The sequence below is a fragment of the Arachis hypogaea genome, chromosome 7, assembly GCF_003086295.3.
Source record: "Arachis hypogaea cultivar Tifrunner chromosome 7, arahy.Tifrunner.gnm2.J5K5, whole genome shotgun sequence".
In the NCBI taxonomy this organism is placed as follows: domain Eukaryota; kingdom Viridiplantae; phylum Streptophyta; class Magnoliopsida; order Fabales; family Fabaceae; genus Arachis; species Arachis hypogaea.
In genome coordinates this window covers 25,187,583-25,204,669 of record NC_092042.1, presented here as the reverse complement: position 1 = coordinate 25,204,669, position 17,087 = coordinate 25,187,583, and the positions used below count along the sequence as shown (strand labels likewise).

At 35.3% G+C, this 17,087-nt stretch overlaps 1 protein-coding gene across 1 annotated transcript; it reads right to left on the bottom strand.

Annotated features, from left to right (window-relative positions):
- Positions 1-1,974: 1,974 nt before the first annotated feature.
- Positions 1,975-5,369, bottom strand: LOC112702839 (UNC93-like protein 1). Its single transcript, XM_025754032.3, has 4 exons — positions 4,630-5,369; positions 3,699-3,922; positions 3,033-3,568; positions 1,975-2,467 (listed from the first exon to the last, which is right to left on the bottom strand). Exons 1-4 carry the CDS (start codon positions 5,033-5,035, stop codon positions 2,266-2,268), a joined length of 1,368 nt encoding a protein of 455 aa, XP_025609817.1. The 5' UTR covers positions 5,036-5,369; the 3' UTR covers positions 1,975-2,265.
- Between the last annotated feature and the right edge of the window lie 11,718 nt (positions 5,370-17,087).

The following is a 17,087-nucleotide window of genomic DNA, read 5'->3' as shown; positions in this document are numbered from 1 at the left end:
TTGGTAAAATTCTTCTTCTTTAGTTTATTCGTTCACCTCTTTTTCACTTGTATGAAGAAATTCTTTGGGAAACCCCACTTCTTTTGCTGTAATGTCATGCATTTTGGACAAATTATATTCTTTCCCTGATTGAATGTAATGCAATACGTATCTTTGATCAAAAAGAACAAAAATATTATTTGCATATTATAAATCAGTCATCAACTTATTTTTAGTGTGTATTTTGTGTTTTAAAATATATTTTATATGAATAATTAATTTGATAATTTATTTTTGTGTGCATGTAAATATGTTAAGAAAGTGATAATTTAGAATTTTTCTGTTTTAAAATAATTGTTGATTTAACTTTTTTTGATAAATTAAAAATAAATATATTTATTTTACATCTAAACATATTAATTTTTTAATGTATAAACAAATCAAAACGAAGTTATTTTGAAACTTTGAAAGTAATGAATTTGAGAAGTGGCCATTATGCACTAATATAACATACTTCTATAGGAGAAGATAATAATAAAAAGAAAGCAAGTACAACGGAAAATTGACTCAATGTTCCTTCGTGAAATAAGGAAAAGAAAAATGCAGTATAAAACAATAACAAATATTTTATTGGGGAAAACTCTGCGAACAAGCGATTAGGGCTTGTAAGTATTACAAGCCAATTAAACTCTAATCCCCAAAATTCGCTGCAAGTGCTACGTTCCTTACACGCGCTACATCCCTTCTTCTTCTCCTTCTTTTTCGATCGTTCTTTTCTCCTCCTTTTTCACTGGTTTGTTCTTCGTCGTTGACGTTAGTTCCTTCACATACTGTTACGGCACGTTTTCATTGCACCTTCTTCTTCTTGTTGCTACACGTTCTTCTTCCTCTTCCTCTTCTTCTTCTTCTTTTCTTTTGTTTCTTGCCTTCTCTTTCTCCTTCTTCATTTACGTGCTTTTCTCTCTGTTTTCTTTTTTCGTTATTCTCGATTTCTATTGTTTTTTGACATCAAGCTCTGAAATCGTTTTTGAAGAAGAAGAAGTAGCAGAAGATGAGGAGGAGAAAGAGAAAGAGTTCTAAATTATGCATGATTTTGGGTGTATTTCTTAAATCCTTTGGGTGTATTTTCTGTAATCTTTTGGGTGTATTTCTATAATCGTTTGGGTGAATTCCTGTAACCGTTTGGGTGTATTTCTGTAATCTCTTGGGTGATTTTATGTAATCGTTTGGGTGTATTTCTGTAATCTCTTGGGTGTATTTTATGTAATCGTTTGGGTGTATTTCTGTAATGCTTGCCATTTTTTCTAAAATGAAAAATACACCCATAGATATCAGTAAGATACACCCATAGATATGAGTCAGATACACCCATAGATATCAGTCAGATATCACTCAACTACACCCAAATGATTACAGAAATGCACCCAAAGGATTACAGAAAATACACCCAAACGGTTACAAGAATTCACCCAAACGATTATAGGAATACACCCAAAGAGTTACAGAAAATACACCCAAAATTCGTTGAAGTACATCTTATGCATAATTCAGGACTCTTTCTCTCTCTCCTCCTCATCTTCTGCTGCTGCTTCTTCTTCAAAAACGATTTTACCATGAAAAATTGAAAAAAAAAAAAGAAAAAACAGAGAGAAAAGATGTAAATGAAGAAGAAGAAGAAGAAGAAGAGGAAAACGAGGAAGAAGAACGTGCAGAAACGAAAGAAAAGGAGAAGAAGAAGAGTAAGAGGAAGAAGAACGTGCAGTAAGAAGAAGAAGAAGAATTTCAGAAACCATGAAAATCGAAAAAAAAACGAAGAAGAAGAAGAAGAAGAAGAAGAAGAGGAAGAGGAAGAGACGAAGACGAAGACGAAGAAGAAGAGAAGAAGAGAAGAAGAAGAAGAAGAAGACGAAGAGGAACCGTTTGAGTGGGGCGCGTGTAGTTACGCTCCATTCAAAATGAGTTAATGCGCGTGTTAATGAAGTTTGGGCTGATAACTTGTAAAACTTGTACGGCCTTTTTACTTGTATGTGTAGCAGGCCCCTATTTTATTTATGCACCAAGAAAAAGTTCTCAGATTATAGTTAGGTGTATAAACCTAAATCACTCTGTAAGAAACTGACTAGTTTCTTTTCTCACTAGTCTCTATCATTTACACAAATGAGTTCCACTTCCATATACACTGACATAAACATTTTTAATTTCATAAAAGCAATCAACTAGCTAGATCAAATAGCCATAAGAACAAGACAGATTCAACTGGATTCTCAGTCAGTGTGATCTCAATCTTTATGTTTTTTGAGCATTGTTATTTTCATCCTTATTGTCATCTTTCACAGCTAAGATGACTACAGTTAGAAGTAATGGATAGCTTACTGTAGTGAGAACCCAGTTCACAATCAATTGAGACATTGGAGACACCTTGTGTGTGTCAACTTGCCAAGCAACTGCAGCTCCTGCACTTTGTATTCCTTTGTAGAACCCTGTGTATCTGCATAATTTCGCCAATATCAAAATACTGCTGACAACTTAGTTGTTATAAAGATATTTAATTAGTGGTGATATTATTATGTTACTACTGGTGGCATGTCAAGGACTAATTTCTTAGTAAATTGTTTTTTCGGGGACCTTTACATTAATTTGTGTATCGATCTTCTAGACTCGGTTTGGTAATTATTTTTAGACAAAAAACAGAGATATTAAAAAAAGAAAGATATAAGAACAATAAACACAACTTCTCTATCTCGAGACAAAATTTGTCCATTTTCTATTAACTTGGAAATTAAAGATAGTCAAAATAAGGACAATGTTTGTGTATTTTGAGTTTAACTACTAATTTGGCATTAAGTGATCTTTATTCTTTAGGGTATTACGAGAAAATATAATAAGTCCCAGTGACTAAAATAATAAACATTTTAACCTTTTGCTACTCACAAATTACTTATACTCCCCTAATAATTAAACTACCTACTTCCATTGATGAATCAAATACTAGTAGAAGAAAGAATTCAGCAAATAACTAAATCAGAGAGTTTATTCTTTTCTACAAAAATTACCTGCTAAGAATCTCAGAATCATCAGCAAGCGCTCCAATGACCCAATAAACCATACTTTGGAAGATGGCATCAAGCAAACCAAAACAAAAATACAATACAAAAGGACCAGCAAATCTTGACCCTGAGTCCTTAAAATCCAACTTTTCGGTCAAACCATTATTATTTGAAGAGTACTTGATCTGATTGATGAGTCCACCAATCCAAATAGCAGACCCAAGAAGAGCAACCAATGAAATTCCCACAATACCCCTCTTCCTTCTGCTCTTGAAGCTGAAATCCATTATGTGTCCAATCCCAACTGACCCCAACATTTGTGCACCCCAATAGAACACATTGTTCAAACCCCTAGTCCTCAAATTGAACAATGCCCCATTGACATTGTTGAACTGGTAGGTGTAGAAGAAATTGCTTGACCATGCAGCAGGAACAATTAGAAGCATCTTCCAATTGAGGAACAACTTGAGAATCTCAAAGCATTCGGTGGACACATTTGAGTACATGATGCTGCTACACTTTGTCCCATCGTCGCGCACAACCTATATTGCATTGATATGGATACAAGTATTAGATTCAATGCATAATTTGATAAATTTATCTTAAGTACTTCAACTATTAAAACACTATGTGTTGGCAATTTTGAAGTATGGATGGATGAAAGCGTACAACCTTACTTGCAGGCAAAATAGCCAAAGACAAGAGTGTCCCCAATGACATGAAGCACATGAAGGCTATGTAGGTTCCATCATTGACAGAAGCAGCTTCACTGCGATGGTAGTTCAATATAAAAGGAATCAAGCCACCAATTACACCCCCCATGTTGAATATGCTCCAGAAAATTGATATGTAAGTCCCTTTTCTGTTTGATGGAGGGTAAGATGTCATTATAGCACCTATGTTTCATCACACACCCACAATAACTATCATATACAATATGATATGACGTGATATACACAATTTGATGAACAAATAATCACAAATTTAAGTTGTCACTGAAGGCATCAATATTTGATGGATATACGCAAACAGTATGGCAACTGTATGGAAAATGAATTGTCACAAATTTTAAAAAGGGCAAGGCAACAAAACTAACCAAACAAGAATTTAATTTTGATGATCGTACATCCAATTACCTAATGTCATGTTAGTCAAAATAACTACTCGGTGAATGATCATCCAACAGAAATTCTATGACTATGTTAAACACGTTTACCACTCCGAGTGCATAAAAAATAAACTCGATTAAGTACAAATAGTAGGACAGTTTTACGGGAAATTTAGTCACAAATGTAAGAAGTTTGAGGCAACTTCATTCATGCATATACACAAACAGTACAACAATTCTGTGGAAAAAAATTAAAATACAAAAAAGTTGCCACAAATTTAAGTTCAAGGTAGAAGAAATATGCACGCTTGAACCAATTAACTTATTTTAAATAAAACGACGTCGTATTTACCCTTTTATCTCCAATTAGTTGTCACCCAACATTAACTGCTTTCTCCACTAAAACAAACAAATCAAAAATTCAAAATTGATTTAAAATAGAAAAAAAAAAAGATTGGGGACCAAGTTGATTTAAGTTCGAAATTGGCGGTGTACCTTGTGCAGCCCAAAGAAGACCAGCACCAACACCAAGGAGTGCACCAGCAACAACCGCAAACGCTTGGTGCTTGTGATGGTTATAGTAGAGGAACGAACCCGCGTAAACAACATAGGTGGAACAACCTGCGAAGAGCGTAAGGTGAGGTCCAAGGATGTTGTAGATGCCACCGCCGAGGACGCCGAAGACGGCAAAGGCTGTGTAGAGCGCCGTGAGGGAGTTGTTGGAGGCAGTGTGGTCAACTTGGCCTCCACCACCCATCCCTGATAGTGCATTGAACATTCCAGGGCAACAAAAGCATACTACCCCAATCATCATTATCTGACCCAATGCTGAGTTGTACCTTACCATTGATGACGCTTTTGATTTTCTGCTTGATTCTTCATCAACATTGTTGAGAACCATTTTGCAGTTGAGATGAGAGGCTATGCAACACGGTTTGTGGAATTGTTTTGAGAAATCAGACGGTGATTATGATCGTGATTGGGGAATTTAAGATAAGGAAGAGTGCAAGTGTGAAGACTACTACGGCCTACGGGTGTAGATTCTTTGATGCTATTGTTTTTTAATTTTGGTATAAGGTTTTGCAATTATGGGAACATTATAAGAGAGGGAATTAATATTCTTAATAATTAATTAATATATAGCCTAGAAATAAGGAATTCATTACCAAGTTTTCAAGTATGGACCACCCAGCTGGATGCTGTTGGATTTGTAAACCTTAGATGCTTTTTTTAGTGAAGAAAGAAGAAAGAAGAAAGAAGAAAGAAGAAAATGTTAATAATTAGTCATGCATATCCTTTGCCGAGTAAAAATTGGACTTTTAAAATTTTATCATAATTTCATGCATTTTTTTATCTCTTTCTTAGTTTTATAATTGTTTTTATTAAAAATAAATAAATTAATTTATAATTAATATTACAATATTAGTTAAAAAAATACAAATTTAAGACAAACTATATTATTTTTTTGAATGCTAATGAGAGGAGTTCCAAATTTTTAACAATATTTTATATGATAAAATTTACTTAAAAAAATATAATAAATATCAACTAAATTCTAAAATTAAAACATAATTCTAAATCAATACTAATAACACTTAATATGTATTAGCCTGAAAAATAGGGTTAAAGATATGACTAAAAATAGAGTTGCTTGGGATTTGACTGTCGAATCAAGAACTATTTTATATGACAAGAATGAGGATATTATGGCTATTTTCTAAACTCAAAATAAAATATTGGCACAAAAAAGAAGGCAAGCAAAACAGAAAGAGAAAGCAAAAAGGAGTCGCCCAAAAAATTGAAATAAGGTGTGTAATAAAGTTTTTAAATGATTTTAGTTCGTGAAATACGAGGGATTTAGGGGTGTTAGAAAGTGAAAAATGATAAAACAATGTTAGCGTAAAAATAATGTGAATATGTTAGGATTGATAGAGACAAAGAAAGAGGTTATTACTAAGTTTGATGTAGCAATTTTGGGTAATGATGCAGTGGGTTTAGAATTTGTGGGATCGAAAGGTGTGCTTATGGAGGTTTATTAATAATGTGGGATGATATAATGTTTAGGTTGAGTAATTGTTACAAAGGAGAGAAATTGTTGTGTATAAAAGGAAAATTTACAAACAATAATTTTTATTTGTGCGATTTGCTTGGTGTATGGTGTGCATACAAGGGAAGAGAAGCTTGTGTGGGAATAATTGAGTTTTTATCAGGAATATGTCAGGTTCCTCTTTACTACATGGGTGTCTTCAACGAGGTTGTGTAGTTGGAAGAAAGGAAAGGCGCTAGTGTGTCAGCATTATAGAATTGGTGAATATAGAGTTGAATGACTGTAAGTTTACGTGGTTCAGGGGTCAATCGTGTAGTCGAATTGATATAATGTTGGTGAGTTTGGTTTCATTGTTATCATTTGGAGCATTTGGTTGAAAAGGAATGAAATAATCTTCAGGAATCAAGAATCAGGTATTACAGGGGTAGTCAACAAGTCGATTAAGAGTTATAAAAAATGGAGTGATATTTGATCTTTTGGGTTGTTGATGACTTTTGTCGAAAATGATTAGGAATTAGTTTATTTTATCTGTTTAGTACTTTTCCATTGATGCTCCACCTTGTTGTCTTGAGCTTTTTGTTTCAAAAATAAAAAAACTAAATATCTAAGTTACGTACAAATAACACAAAATATTATGTATTAGTCTAAAGCCTTATACTTCTTAAATACAAAATAATAATTTTGAAATATGTATTCTTATTGGGCCAGGTCGGGTGACCCGAGTTATGGCCCAAATCCGATTAAGGTATTCTTTCGAGTGTTTTTTTTTTTTGTCCCTAGATCAAACTCGGGCCACTTCAAATCTGGGCCAACATGTGCAAAACTGCTTCGGGTCCGGACGAGGTCTTCGAGACCGGCCCGTGTACACCCTACATAAAAGATAAAGTTTCATAGGTAAAACTATCTAAATCCTACAAATCTATCAAAAATTCTTAAATTTTCCTCTAATCTAACCTAATTCCTCTCAAATTCTAATTGCACCTCATCTCTATTCTTCAATCCTCTTCACCAACGCTCCCAATCTTCGACAACCCCTTTCTCTCCCTACAATCGTCGCCGCCTACCGTACCTTCTCTGAGAAGCCTCTGAGTTCCGTTACAATGTCCCGAATTCTAACAACAGCCGCATTAACAACAACCACTACTCATCGTCTTTTATTGAATCGCCGAATCACACTCGCCAAATACGCCAATGGAGTAGCATTTTCTCACTTCCACTGCCGTTAGCAAAAGGAAGAAGACGTTAGACTTTAAATCGTCGGGTTCAAAGTACAGAAAATATTGTCTCTTATATGGGTTTGGGTTCGCCTTCAGATTCAGGACATGGCTTCATGATTTGGATGATTTTGGCTTTGCCAACGAACCTATTAAGAACTTGTTTACTTTCCTTCATAAGGAACACCAAATAGCTCTTTTTCACTACCTGAAATGTTCCTGTCACTTGCAACTATAATAAACTCTAAAATTGATAGAAAATTGAGATGGCAGTAGTAGTGGAAAGAGAGAAAAGAGAGAAAATAGAAGAAAGATTGGGATCTGAAAAATTTGGAGTGGTGAAAAAAATTAGAGGATAAAAATAAAATGGGATTAGACTTTGAAAATGATTAAGTTAGATTAGAGGATAATTTAAGAATTTTTTTATAGATTTTTAAGATTTGAATAGTTTTGTCTATAAAACTCTATTTTTTATGGTCACAATTTAATTCTAATTCTCCTATAATTAAATTTGTCAAAGTTTAATTAATTTTGATACCTTATTCAAAATCTTTTTTCTTCCTTACTGTATTTAAACTACACACCTCCAATTGAATATGGGGCCTTTTTTATTTTTTGTTTTTAATTGTGACTTTTGCTAAATCAATATATTGAAAAATAAAGACAATTGCATTCATTATTATTTATTTGGTTAAATTGTATCTCTTTAATATGCATGCAATTAACTACTTTAAAAATTAGTCACTCGTGATAAAATATATATTAAAAATATATAAAATAATTTATATATTTATACATTATATATAATTAATTAAAAATTGATTTTTTGTGCTATTTTAAAAAACATAATAAACTAAAATTGTATATTTAATAAAAATATGATTTTATTATTCAAAATCAATATTAAAAATATATTTTTAAAATGGACAAACCAAACACATTTTTTTGTTTCATGCATTAGAAATGAAATATACTTTTACATACCAATCATGTTTTGAAACATATGAAAATTTAGAAATGAAAATTATTTACAAAAATAAAAATAAAAATATTTTCACAAACAAATCAATTTCTCATATTTATTTATTGAAAACTTAAAAATCTTTATTATAAATATATAAGATATATTTAAACATATCCACTTGATGTTGAGATAAGAGTAACCATTTAAATTTGGTCCCTAAGTAATTTAAGATCGGATATTTTGGTCTCTAATAAATTTTTATTATCTTAAAAATTTTTGCTAATTATTTTCGTAAGACAAATTAATTTTACTGTCAATTTTAATCATATTTTTTATTTTTTAATATGAGAATTAAACAAATAAGTCTTAATAAATTTTATTATAAGATAAATAAGTCTAAAAAATATCATTATAAAATAAATTAATTTTATTAAAAATAGCCAAAGACTAATTTATATGAGGAAAATAATTTTTAAAGAATAAAATTTAATTTATCGAAAACAAAATATCCAATTTGAAATTATTTAGGAACTCTGAAAATAATTTCTTTATAATTATATCATTGTCACTTGATTCCATTACTTTGTCAACAGTGAGATTCCATAAATGATTGGCAAGTGATCAATCTCAATTTGAAGTGGTGAAGCATCAACAGGGGACCTATAACTCTCATTTTCACATCTTACTTTGCCTAAATCAAAATAATGCAGGTTTAAAGCGATTCCAGCCTGCTATAATTGAGCTGCTATTAACTCTATTATTATTATTATTATTATTATTATTATTATTATTATTATTATTATTATTAAAAAATGATGTTTTTTGTTCCTTTTTTTCTATATATTTTTTTCTATAATATAAAAATAAAATTTTTATTCTTTTTTATTTTTTATCAATTACTTTTAGTGTTAAAAGTAATACTAATAATTTAGGAATGTTGTGACAATGATAGGATAAGAATGGATGTCCATTTATGGATAACCAATTTTCTCTATTGAAAGGAACAAAATCTTAAGATGAAGCAAAATAAATGTGGTTTGAAAAACAAACTTCTGTATATCTATAAAAGCATGATCTAAGACAAAAGAATATACACAATAAAAATACAAAATATTTTTTCTCTCTCTCTCCGTACAAAGTTTTTCTTTCTTCATATACTACAACATATAATATTAGTAGATATATTAATCATCATTATTATATTAAGATAATAATCATGGTGAATATTATTATTAGAGCTATCTAACTATATTTCATTATTTTATATTATTACATCTTCCTTATTTATTTTACAACACGTTATCAGCACGAGATTCTGATCAAATTTTAGGAAGACTCCAGGTAACAAATTTTTATTATGTCGGAACTCTCTCATCTTTAATTTAGTCCTTTTGATATATCTGGAAACAACTATTTATCATAGATACTAGATGCTAAAATACATCTTGATTCAATGGATCTTGGAAATACCATTAAGGCTGAAAATAATACATCTCAAAAGGATAAAACCAAAGTCATGATTTTTCTTCGTCGTCATCTTGACGAATGATTGAAAAATGAATATCTCGCATTAAAAGATCCTGTAGATCTGTGGAAAGACCTTGAAGAAAGGTATAATCATCAAAAGACGGTGATACTTCCTCAAGCCCGATATGAATGGACGCACTTGCGTCTACATGATTTTAAATCCATAAATGAATATAATTCAACAATGTTTCAAATCACCTCACGAATGAAATCATATAGGGAAAAGATAACTGATAATGATATGTTAGAGAAAACTTTCTCGACCTTCCATGTCTCGAATGTGCTCCTGTAGCAGTAGTATTGAGAAAAAGGATTTAAAAAATATTCTGAGTTAATTTCTTGTATTCTTGTTGCTGAACGCAACAATGAATTACTTTTAAGGAATCATGAAGCGCGCCCAACTGGCGCCACCCCATTTTCTAAAGCAAATATGGCAAATTATTACCCCAGAAGAGGTAAATGGCAAGGTTTTAGTAACAAAAAAATATGGAAGGAAGAAGAATTATGTTCATAAGAAAGAATCTCACCAGAAGTGGGATAAAGAAAGAAATTCTGGGCAAAATAAATCAACAGAGGATAAGTGTTTTCATTGTGGTGGAAAGGCCGAAAGGGCCATTGGTTGCGTACTTGTCATACCCTAAGGCACCTAGTCGATTTTTATCAAGCATCTTTAAAAAAGGATAACAAAGGAAAGGAAACAAATTTTGTTTCAAATGATGCTGAAAATCTCACCACTCATTATGATGTATCTGATTTCTTTGAGGATCCTAAAGGAAATATTGGCCATTTGATTAACGATGAATAGTTTAATAGACGAGATTGTTAAGTATTTGTGTAAATAAATAATGTAAGAAACTTATTGTTAAGTTTTATTTTCTATGTATTTAAGTTTCAAGTATAATGTATATAAATAATGTTTAATAAAATATTTATGAATTTCAAAATTATTGAATGTGTCAAGATAATAATAATACAATTTTTAATATATACTATTGCTCATGCCTTGGCCCAACACTATGGTCCAGATCCAAATAAGTCAAAAAGGCCCAATCCAAAGATGGCCTTCACCACCCACCCTACCTCATCTAAAGAGGTCGGGCTTGACATAGGCTCCTCTCCAAAGAGGTCGGGCTCGACATGAGCTAGCAGATAACACTTATTCAAATAAGTAACTGCTCCTAAAATCTCTCAACCCACTTCCAGAAGCAATATCCCAACAACCCTAAGATAAAGGGACAGTTATCCACCTTCAGAAGTGGAACTACTCCAACGGTGGTTATTGGATCACCACTATAAATACACTGACATGCTCAGGTAACACTAAGTTTCAGTACTCTCTAAACCTGCTTTACCCTCTTGCTAACTTAGGCATCGGAGTGTCTTTGCAGGTACTAGCCCCCATTTCTTCAAACACGTAACTCGGATGGCGGCTCTCGAATGCGAACAAGTCGGTGACCACCTTCTATTGACGTTTGGACCAATCCTTCAAGCCCAAATCTACCTATCTCAGGTTACCCACGTAACATTGGTGCCGTTGCCAGGGACCTGAGAGATCACCCTATAATAGCGGACGGCCAGAATAAGGATGGACACACTACATCAGAGTCTGAGCAAGAGCAACAAGATGCAGTCAACAATGACAGAGCTATAATATCCCTGCAAGAAGCAGGCGGACAGCACCGAGAAGGTCCCTTTGGTGTAAACGACCTAAGGGTAATCCCCTCTGAGGTGCACGAACTAGGAAAAGAGGGACAACCTCATGCTGCCGATCTCATGGGATTGCTCCACGGCCACCAAGGACGGCTGGAGCAGCTGGAACAAGAACTAGAGCGATAGCGAGAAGCGGAGAGAAATCTAAAGAGAGAGGTCGAGTGACGAAAAGAGCTTGAAGAAAAGCTCTTGAGATTAGAATCCAATATCCGAGGTAAGAGCTCTGGCAATGACCAAGAAGATTTTCCCTTGGGGGGAGAAGATCCGTTTAGCAAAGACATCATGAGGGCAAAAGTTCCAAAGAACTTTAAAAGCCCCGACATGGATTTATACGATGGGACCACCGACCCAAAGCATCATCTGAGCAACTTTAAAAGTTGGATGTACCTAGCCGACGCCTTTGATGCTACTCGCTGCAAAGCCTTTGCGACAACTCTGACAAAGGAAGTGATGAAATGGTTCAATAGCCTCCCCCCAAGGTCGGTTACCAGTTTCAACGACCTCTCGCGTAAGTTTCTCATGCGATTTTCAATCCAAAAGGACAAAGTCAAGCATGCGTCGAGTCTCCTAGGAATAAAACAGGAGGTCGGAGAACCTCTGAGGGACTATATGGAAAGGTTCAACAAGGTGTGTCTCGAAATTCAAGATCTGACTACAGAAGCAGTAATTATGGGCCTAGTAAATTGACTCCGAGAAGGTCCCTTCTCTCAGTCCATCTCGAAAAAGCACCTGACTTCTTTGAGTGATGTATGATGCGTGAGCATCTTTCCTATCTTTTCTTAGTGAATTTGCATCTAATTTATTGAGTTTAATAAAGAATTAATTATCTTTTAGCCAATATGGATGCTACTTTTAGTCTTGTGCAAATTTGTTTATTTTAGGTAGCATTCGGCTGGATTTGATGGAGTTTCTGCAGCACAAAAATTAAAAGAGATGGCAGCGAGGAGCAACGCGTAGGCGTGACTGACGCGTGCACGAGATTTGGAGCTTTTCATATCGACACGTGCGGGTGACTGACGCGTACGCGTGATTTGAAGAATTGCACAGCGACGCGTGCGCGTGACCGACGCGTCTGCGTGACTTGCGAAGAAGATCAGCGACGCGTACGCGTGACTGACGCGTACGCGTGACATGCGCCACGTGCAGAAAATGCAAAAAAATGCTAGGGGTGATTTTTGGGCTGTTTTGACCCAGTTTTCAGCCCAGAAAACACAGATTAGAAGCTGCAGAATGGACAAAACATGTGGTCCCCACCCATCAACTGAAGACCTGCTGATTATTCTGATTTAAATTCAAATTTGATTTTTAAAATAGGAAAAGATATGATTTTAATTTTAGATTTTTAAATTAATTAGGATTAGTTATAAAAGGGGGATTCCATTAGGAAATTCGGGACGAATTTACATTCCGCATTTCATGAGCAACTAAACCTCCACTGTTAAGGTTAGGAGCTCTGTCTATTTGTATAGATTGATTTTATTGCTTTTTCTATTTTAATTCATGTATGGATTATAATTTAAGAATTGTTTTCGCTCTTTATCTTATGAATTTGGGTGGAACAGAAGTATGACCCTCTTTCTATTTGAGTTCTTGTAAAACTTGGAAAAGCTCTTTACTTGAACAACAGCTTGAAAACATATTCTCTTAAATTTTAATTATCTGGATTTAACGGGATACGTGACATATAATCCTTTTATTTTTGAGTAATTAGAGTTTTTGTGGCATATGAACTGGAATTTGATCATGCAGCTTCTAATTGGAATTAATTGACCAAGGAATTGGCAGTTAATGAATTTTAGAGGAGACTAGAAAGGTCTAAGGAATTAGGGTCTAGTCACATATAGTTTGCCATAAATTAAATCCTACATGATTAAAATAGTTAGTAAGAAAAGTTAATCCGGAAAAATAGATAACTCTGAAGCCTTAACTGTTTCTCCAATATTTTATTTTCAACTTATTTACTGCGTGCCTGTCTTCTGATATTTTCAAATTTAAACCTTTTGAATATCTCAAAACCCTTTTCTACTTGCCTAACTAAGTAAATCTTTTAACAATTGTCGCTTGATCCATCAATCCTCATGGGATCGACCATCACTTACCTGAGGTATTACTTGGTACGACCTGGTGCACTTGCCGGTTAGTTTGTGGTTGTTCACCAATGTACAAGGAATAGCTGAGAAGTACATCAATATGGAGGAAAATACCAGGCTACGAGAACCAAGCTGGCGACCTGGGCAATCTCACCCGACATGGGAAAAGGAAGAGAGATGAAGAAGATCGGAGAGACCCGCCACGGACCCCGGAGTGACATATACATATGATCTTAGAAGGGTTCACTGGAGGAGGTCTCACAAAGTCATCTCGTAAGAGGCACCTGAAAGAAGTCTACCAGGTCAGGGGAGAGCTACCCGACCTTCCAACAATCTGTTTCACCAAAGAAGACGGGCAAGTTATTGCCCCTGGACATGACAATCTGGTGGTAATTACCATGATTCTCGCCAATGCCCATCTACACAGAACCCTAGTGGATCAGGGGAGTGGTGCACGAATTTGTGATTCGCACAACTGACCAGCAAGTGCACTGGGTCGTCCAAGTAATACCTTACGTGAGTAAGGGTCGATCCCACGGAGATTATTGGCTTGAAGCAATCAATGTTTATTTTATTTGTCTTAGTCAGGATGTCAACAAAGTTGTTTGGATTACTTGAACAATAGAGTTACTTGTTTATAAAGGGTTGTGGAATATGTTGGAGTTTTGGAGATGCTTTGTCCGCTGAACTTCAACTCTTTCTTGAAATCCTCTTCTCACACGCAGGTTCCTTCCATGGCAAGCTCTATGTAGGGTGTCACCGTTGTCAGTGGCTACTTCCCATCCTCTCAGTGAAAACGTTCATATGCTCTGTCACAGCACGGCTAATCATCTGTCGGTTCTCAATCAGGTTGGAATAGAATCCATTGATTCTTTTGCGTCTGTCACTAACGCCCAGCCCTCAGGAGTTTGAAGCACGTCACAGTCATTCAATCCCGGAATCCTACTCGGAATACCACAGACAAGGTTTAGACTTTCCGGATTCTCATGAATGCCGCCATCAATCCGGCTTATACCACGAAGATTCTGTTGGGGAATCTAAGAGATATTCATTTAGTCTGATGTAGAACGGAGGTGGTTGTCAGGCACACGTTCATGGATTGAGGAAGGTGATGAGTGTCACGGATCATCACCTTCTTCACAGTTAAGCGCGAATAAACATCTTAGATAAGAACAAGCGTGTTTGAATGGAAAACAAAGGAATTGTATTAAATCATCGAGACGCTGCAGAGCTCCTCACCCCCAACAATGGAGTTTAGAGACTCATGCCGTCACAAAGTATGTAATTCAGATCTGAAAATGTTATGAGGTACAAGAAATGTCTGTAAAAGTTGTTTAAATAGTAAACTAGTAACCTAGGTTTACAGAAAATGAATAAACTAAGATAATTGGTGCAGAAATCCACTTCTGGGGCCCACTTGGTGTGTGCTGGGGCTGAGACTAAAGCTTTCCACGTGTGGAGGCCTTTCTTGGCGTTAAACTTCAGGTTATGACGTGTTTTGGGCGTTCAACTCCGGATCATGACGTTTTTCTGGCGTTTAACTCCAGACAGCAGCATGAACTTGGCGTTTAACGCCAAGTTACGTCGTCAATTCTTGTGCAAAGTATGGACTATTATATATTGCTGGAAAGCCCTGGATGTCTACTTTCCAACGCCGTTGAGAGCGCGCCATTTGGACTCCTGTAGCTCCAGAAAATCCATTCCAAGTGCAGGGAGGTCAGGATCCAACAGCATCAGTAGTCCCTTTTCAGCCTAAGTCAGATTTTTGCTCAGCTCCCTCAATTTCAGCCAGAAAATACCTGAAATCACAGAAAAACACACAAACTCATAGTAAAGTCCAGAAATATGATTTTTGCCTAAAACTAATATTATTTTACTAAAAACTAACTGAAACATGCTAAAATCTACATGAAATTACCCCCAAAAAGCGTACAAAATATCCGCTCATCAGGGAGCTCGGCCAACATCTTGTTCAAACCAGCATTTGACAAGTTGGGATTGGACGAAAAGGAGTTAAGGATTCATACCCCAACATACAACTTTTGGAAAGGGGATGAAATCCAAAACTCTAAGCATCAACTTCATAATCGTTGATGTGGGTTCGGCCTATAATGCCTTAATAGGTAGAACGACCTTTAATCGGCTTGGAGCAGCGGTATCCACCCCCCATCTGTGCATAAAATTCCCAACACCAGAGAGAATTTCAACCTTCAAGGGAGACCAGAAGCTACCAAGAAAGTGCTACAATGAAAGCCTAAACCTGAGAGGTAAAGGCAAAGAGTTCATACCATTGAGCTTGGGGGAATCCGAGCTAAAGAATTACGACAACAGCCCCCGAGAAAGACTAAAGAGGTATAGATTGGGCAAGAGGACGGAAGGAATACCAACATAGGAGCCAACTTGAAAGAAGACTTGCAAGAGAAGCTGATAAGGCTCCTACAAGAGAATTCTGACCTCTTTGCCTGGAATGCTTCTGACATGCCCGGGATAGATCCCGAGCTCATGGCGCATAAGCTGTCAGTATACCCTGGATCACGACCTGTTCAGCAGAGAAAATGGAAGCTCGGTCCTGAACGAGCTCAAATGGTCTAAGAGCAAATACAAACCCTCCTAGAAGTTAGCTTCATCAGAGAGATCAAATATCCAGCTTGACTAGCAAATGTGGTGCTAGTCAAGAAGCAGAATGGCAAGTGGAGGATGTGCGTTGACTACACTGACCTGAACAAGGCGTGTCCAAAAGACCCATATCCACTTCTAAAAATTGATACCCTAGTAGATTTGATGAATCCATGTTTGATGAGATATTTTGGCTTGATTTGGATGGATTTCATCACATAAACTCACACTTAAGCACCAAAATAGAATACTTTTGTGTTTGATCCCTAAATTGAACCTAAATATGAAAATATACAATTTTGTGCTTGAAATGAGCAATTTAATTCCACTTTTATTCAATTTGGTACCATGACATGTTTGTTGAGTAACTTCAGGTCATAGAGGCAAGAATGGATAGCCAAAAAGTGGAAGAAAGCATGTACAAGGGAGAACACTTGAGAAAACAAGGAAAAGCACACACATCCAAGTGTGTGAGCGCACAAGAAGAAATTAACATGTATGCGTACGCACAAGACCTTGCACGTGATTTCATTAATAAAACACGTGCAACGCGAATTCTGGAGGCTTTTGGCCCATTTTAGAAGGCTTGAAGGCTAAATATTGATGCTATATGAATGGGATATCAACACATATGGAGGCATTAGGTGGAATTAGGACTTAGACATACTTTTCCATAGTTTTACATAATAGGAGTAGGAGTAGTGTAGATTAGGGAGAGCTCTCTTAGGGTTTTAATTAGGGTTTATCAATTTTCATTGTAGCATTTTATAGCAAGCTTTGATTTT

Bases quoted from the DNA above. Each gene is read 5' to 3' on its own strand.
- LOC112702839 (XM_025754032.3), bottom strand. From the start codon at position 5,035: ATGGTTCTCAACAATGTTGATGAAGAATCAAGCAGAAAATCAAAAGCG. The intron at 3,569-3,698 runs GTTGTACGCTTT...AATGCAATATAG, and splicing joins CTATTTTGCCTGCAAGTAAG to GTTGTGCGCGACGATGGGAC. The intron at 2,468-3,032 runs GTAATTTTTGTA...GAAATTATGCAG, and splicing joins GATTCTGAGATTCTTAGCAG to ATACACAGGGTTCTACAAAG.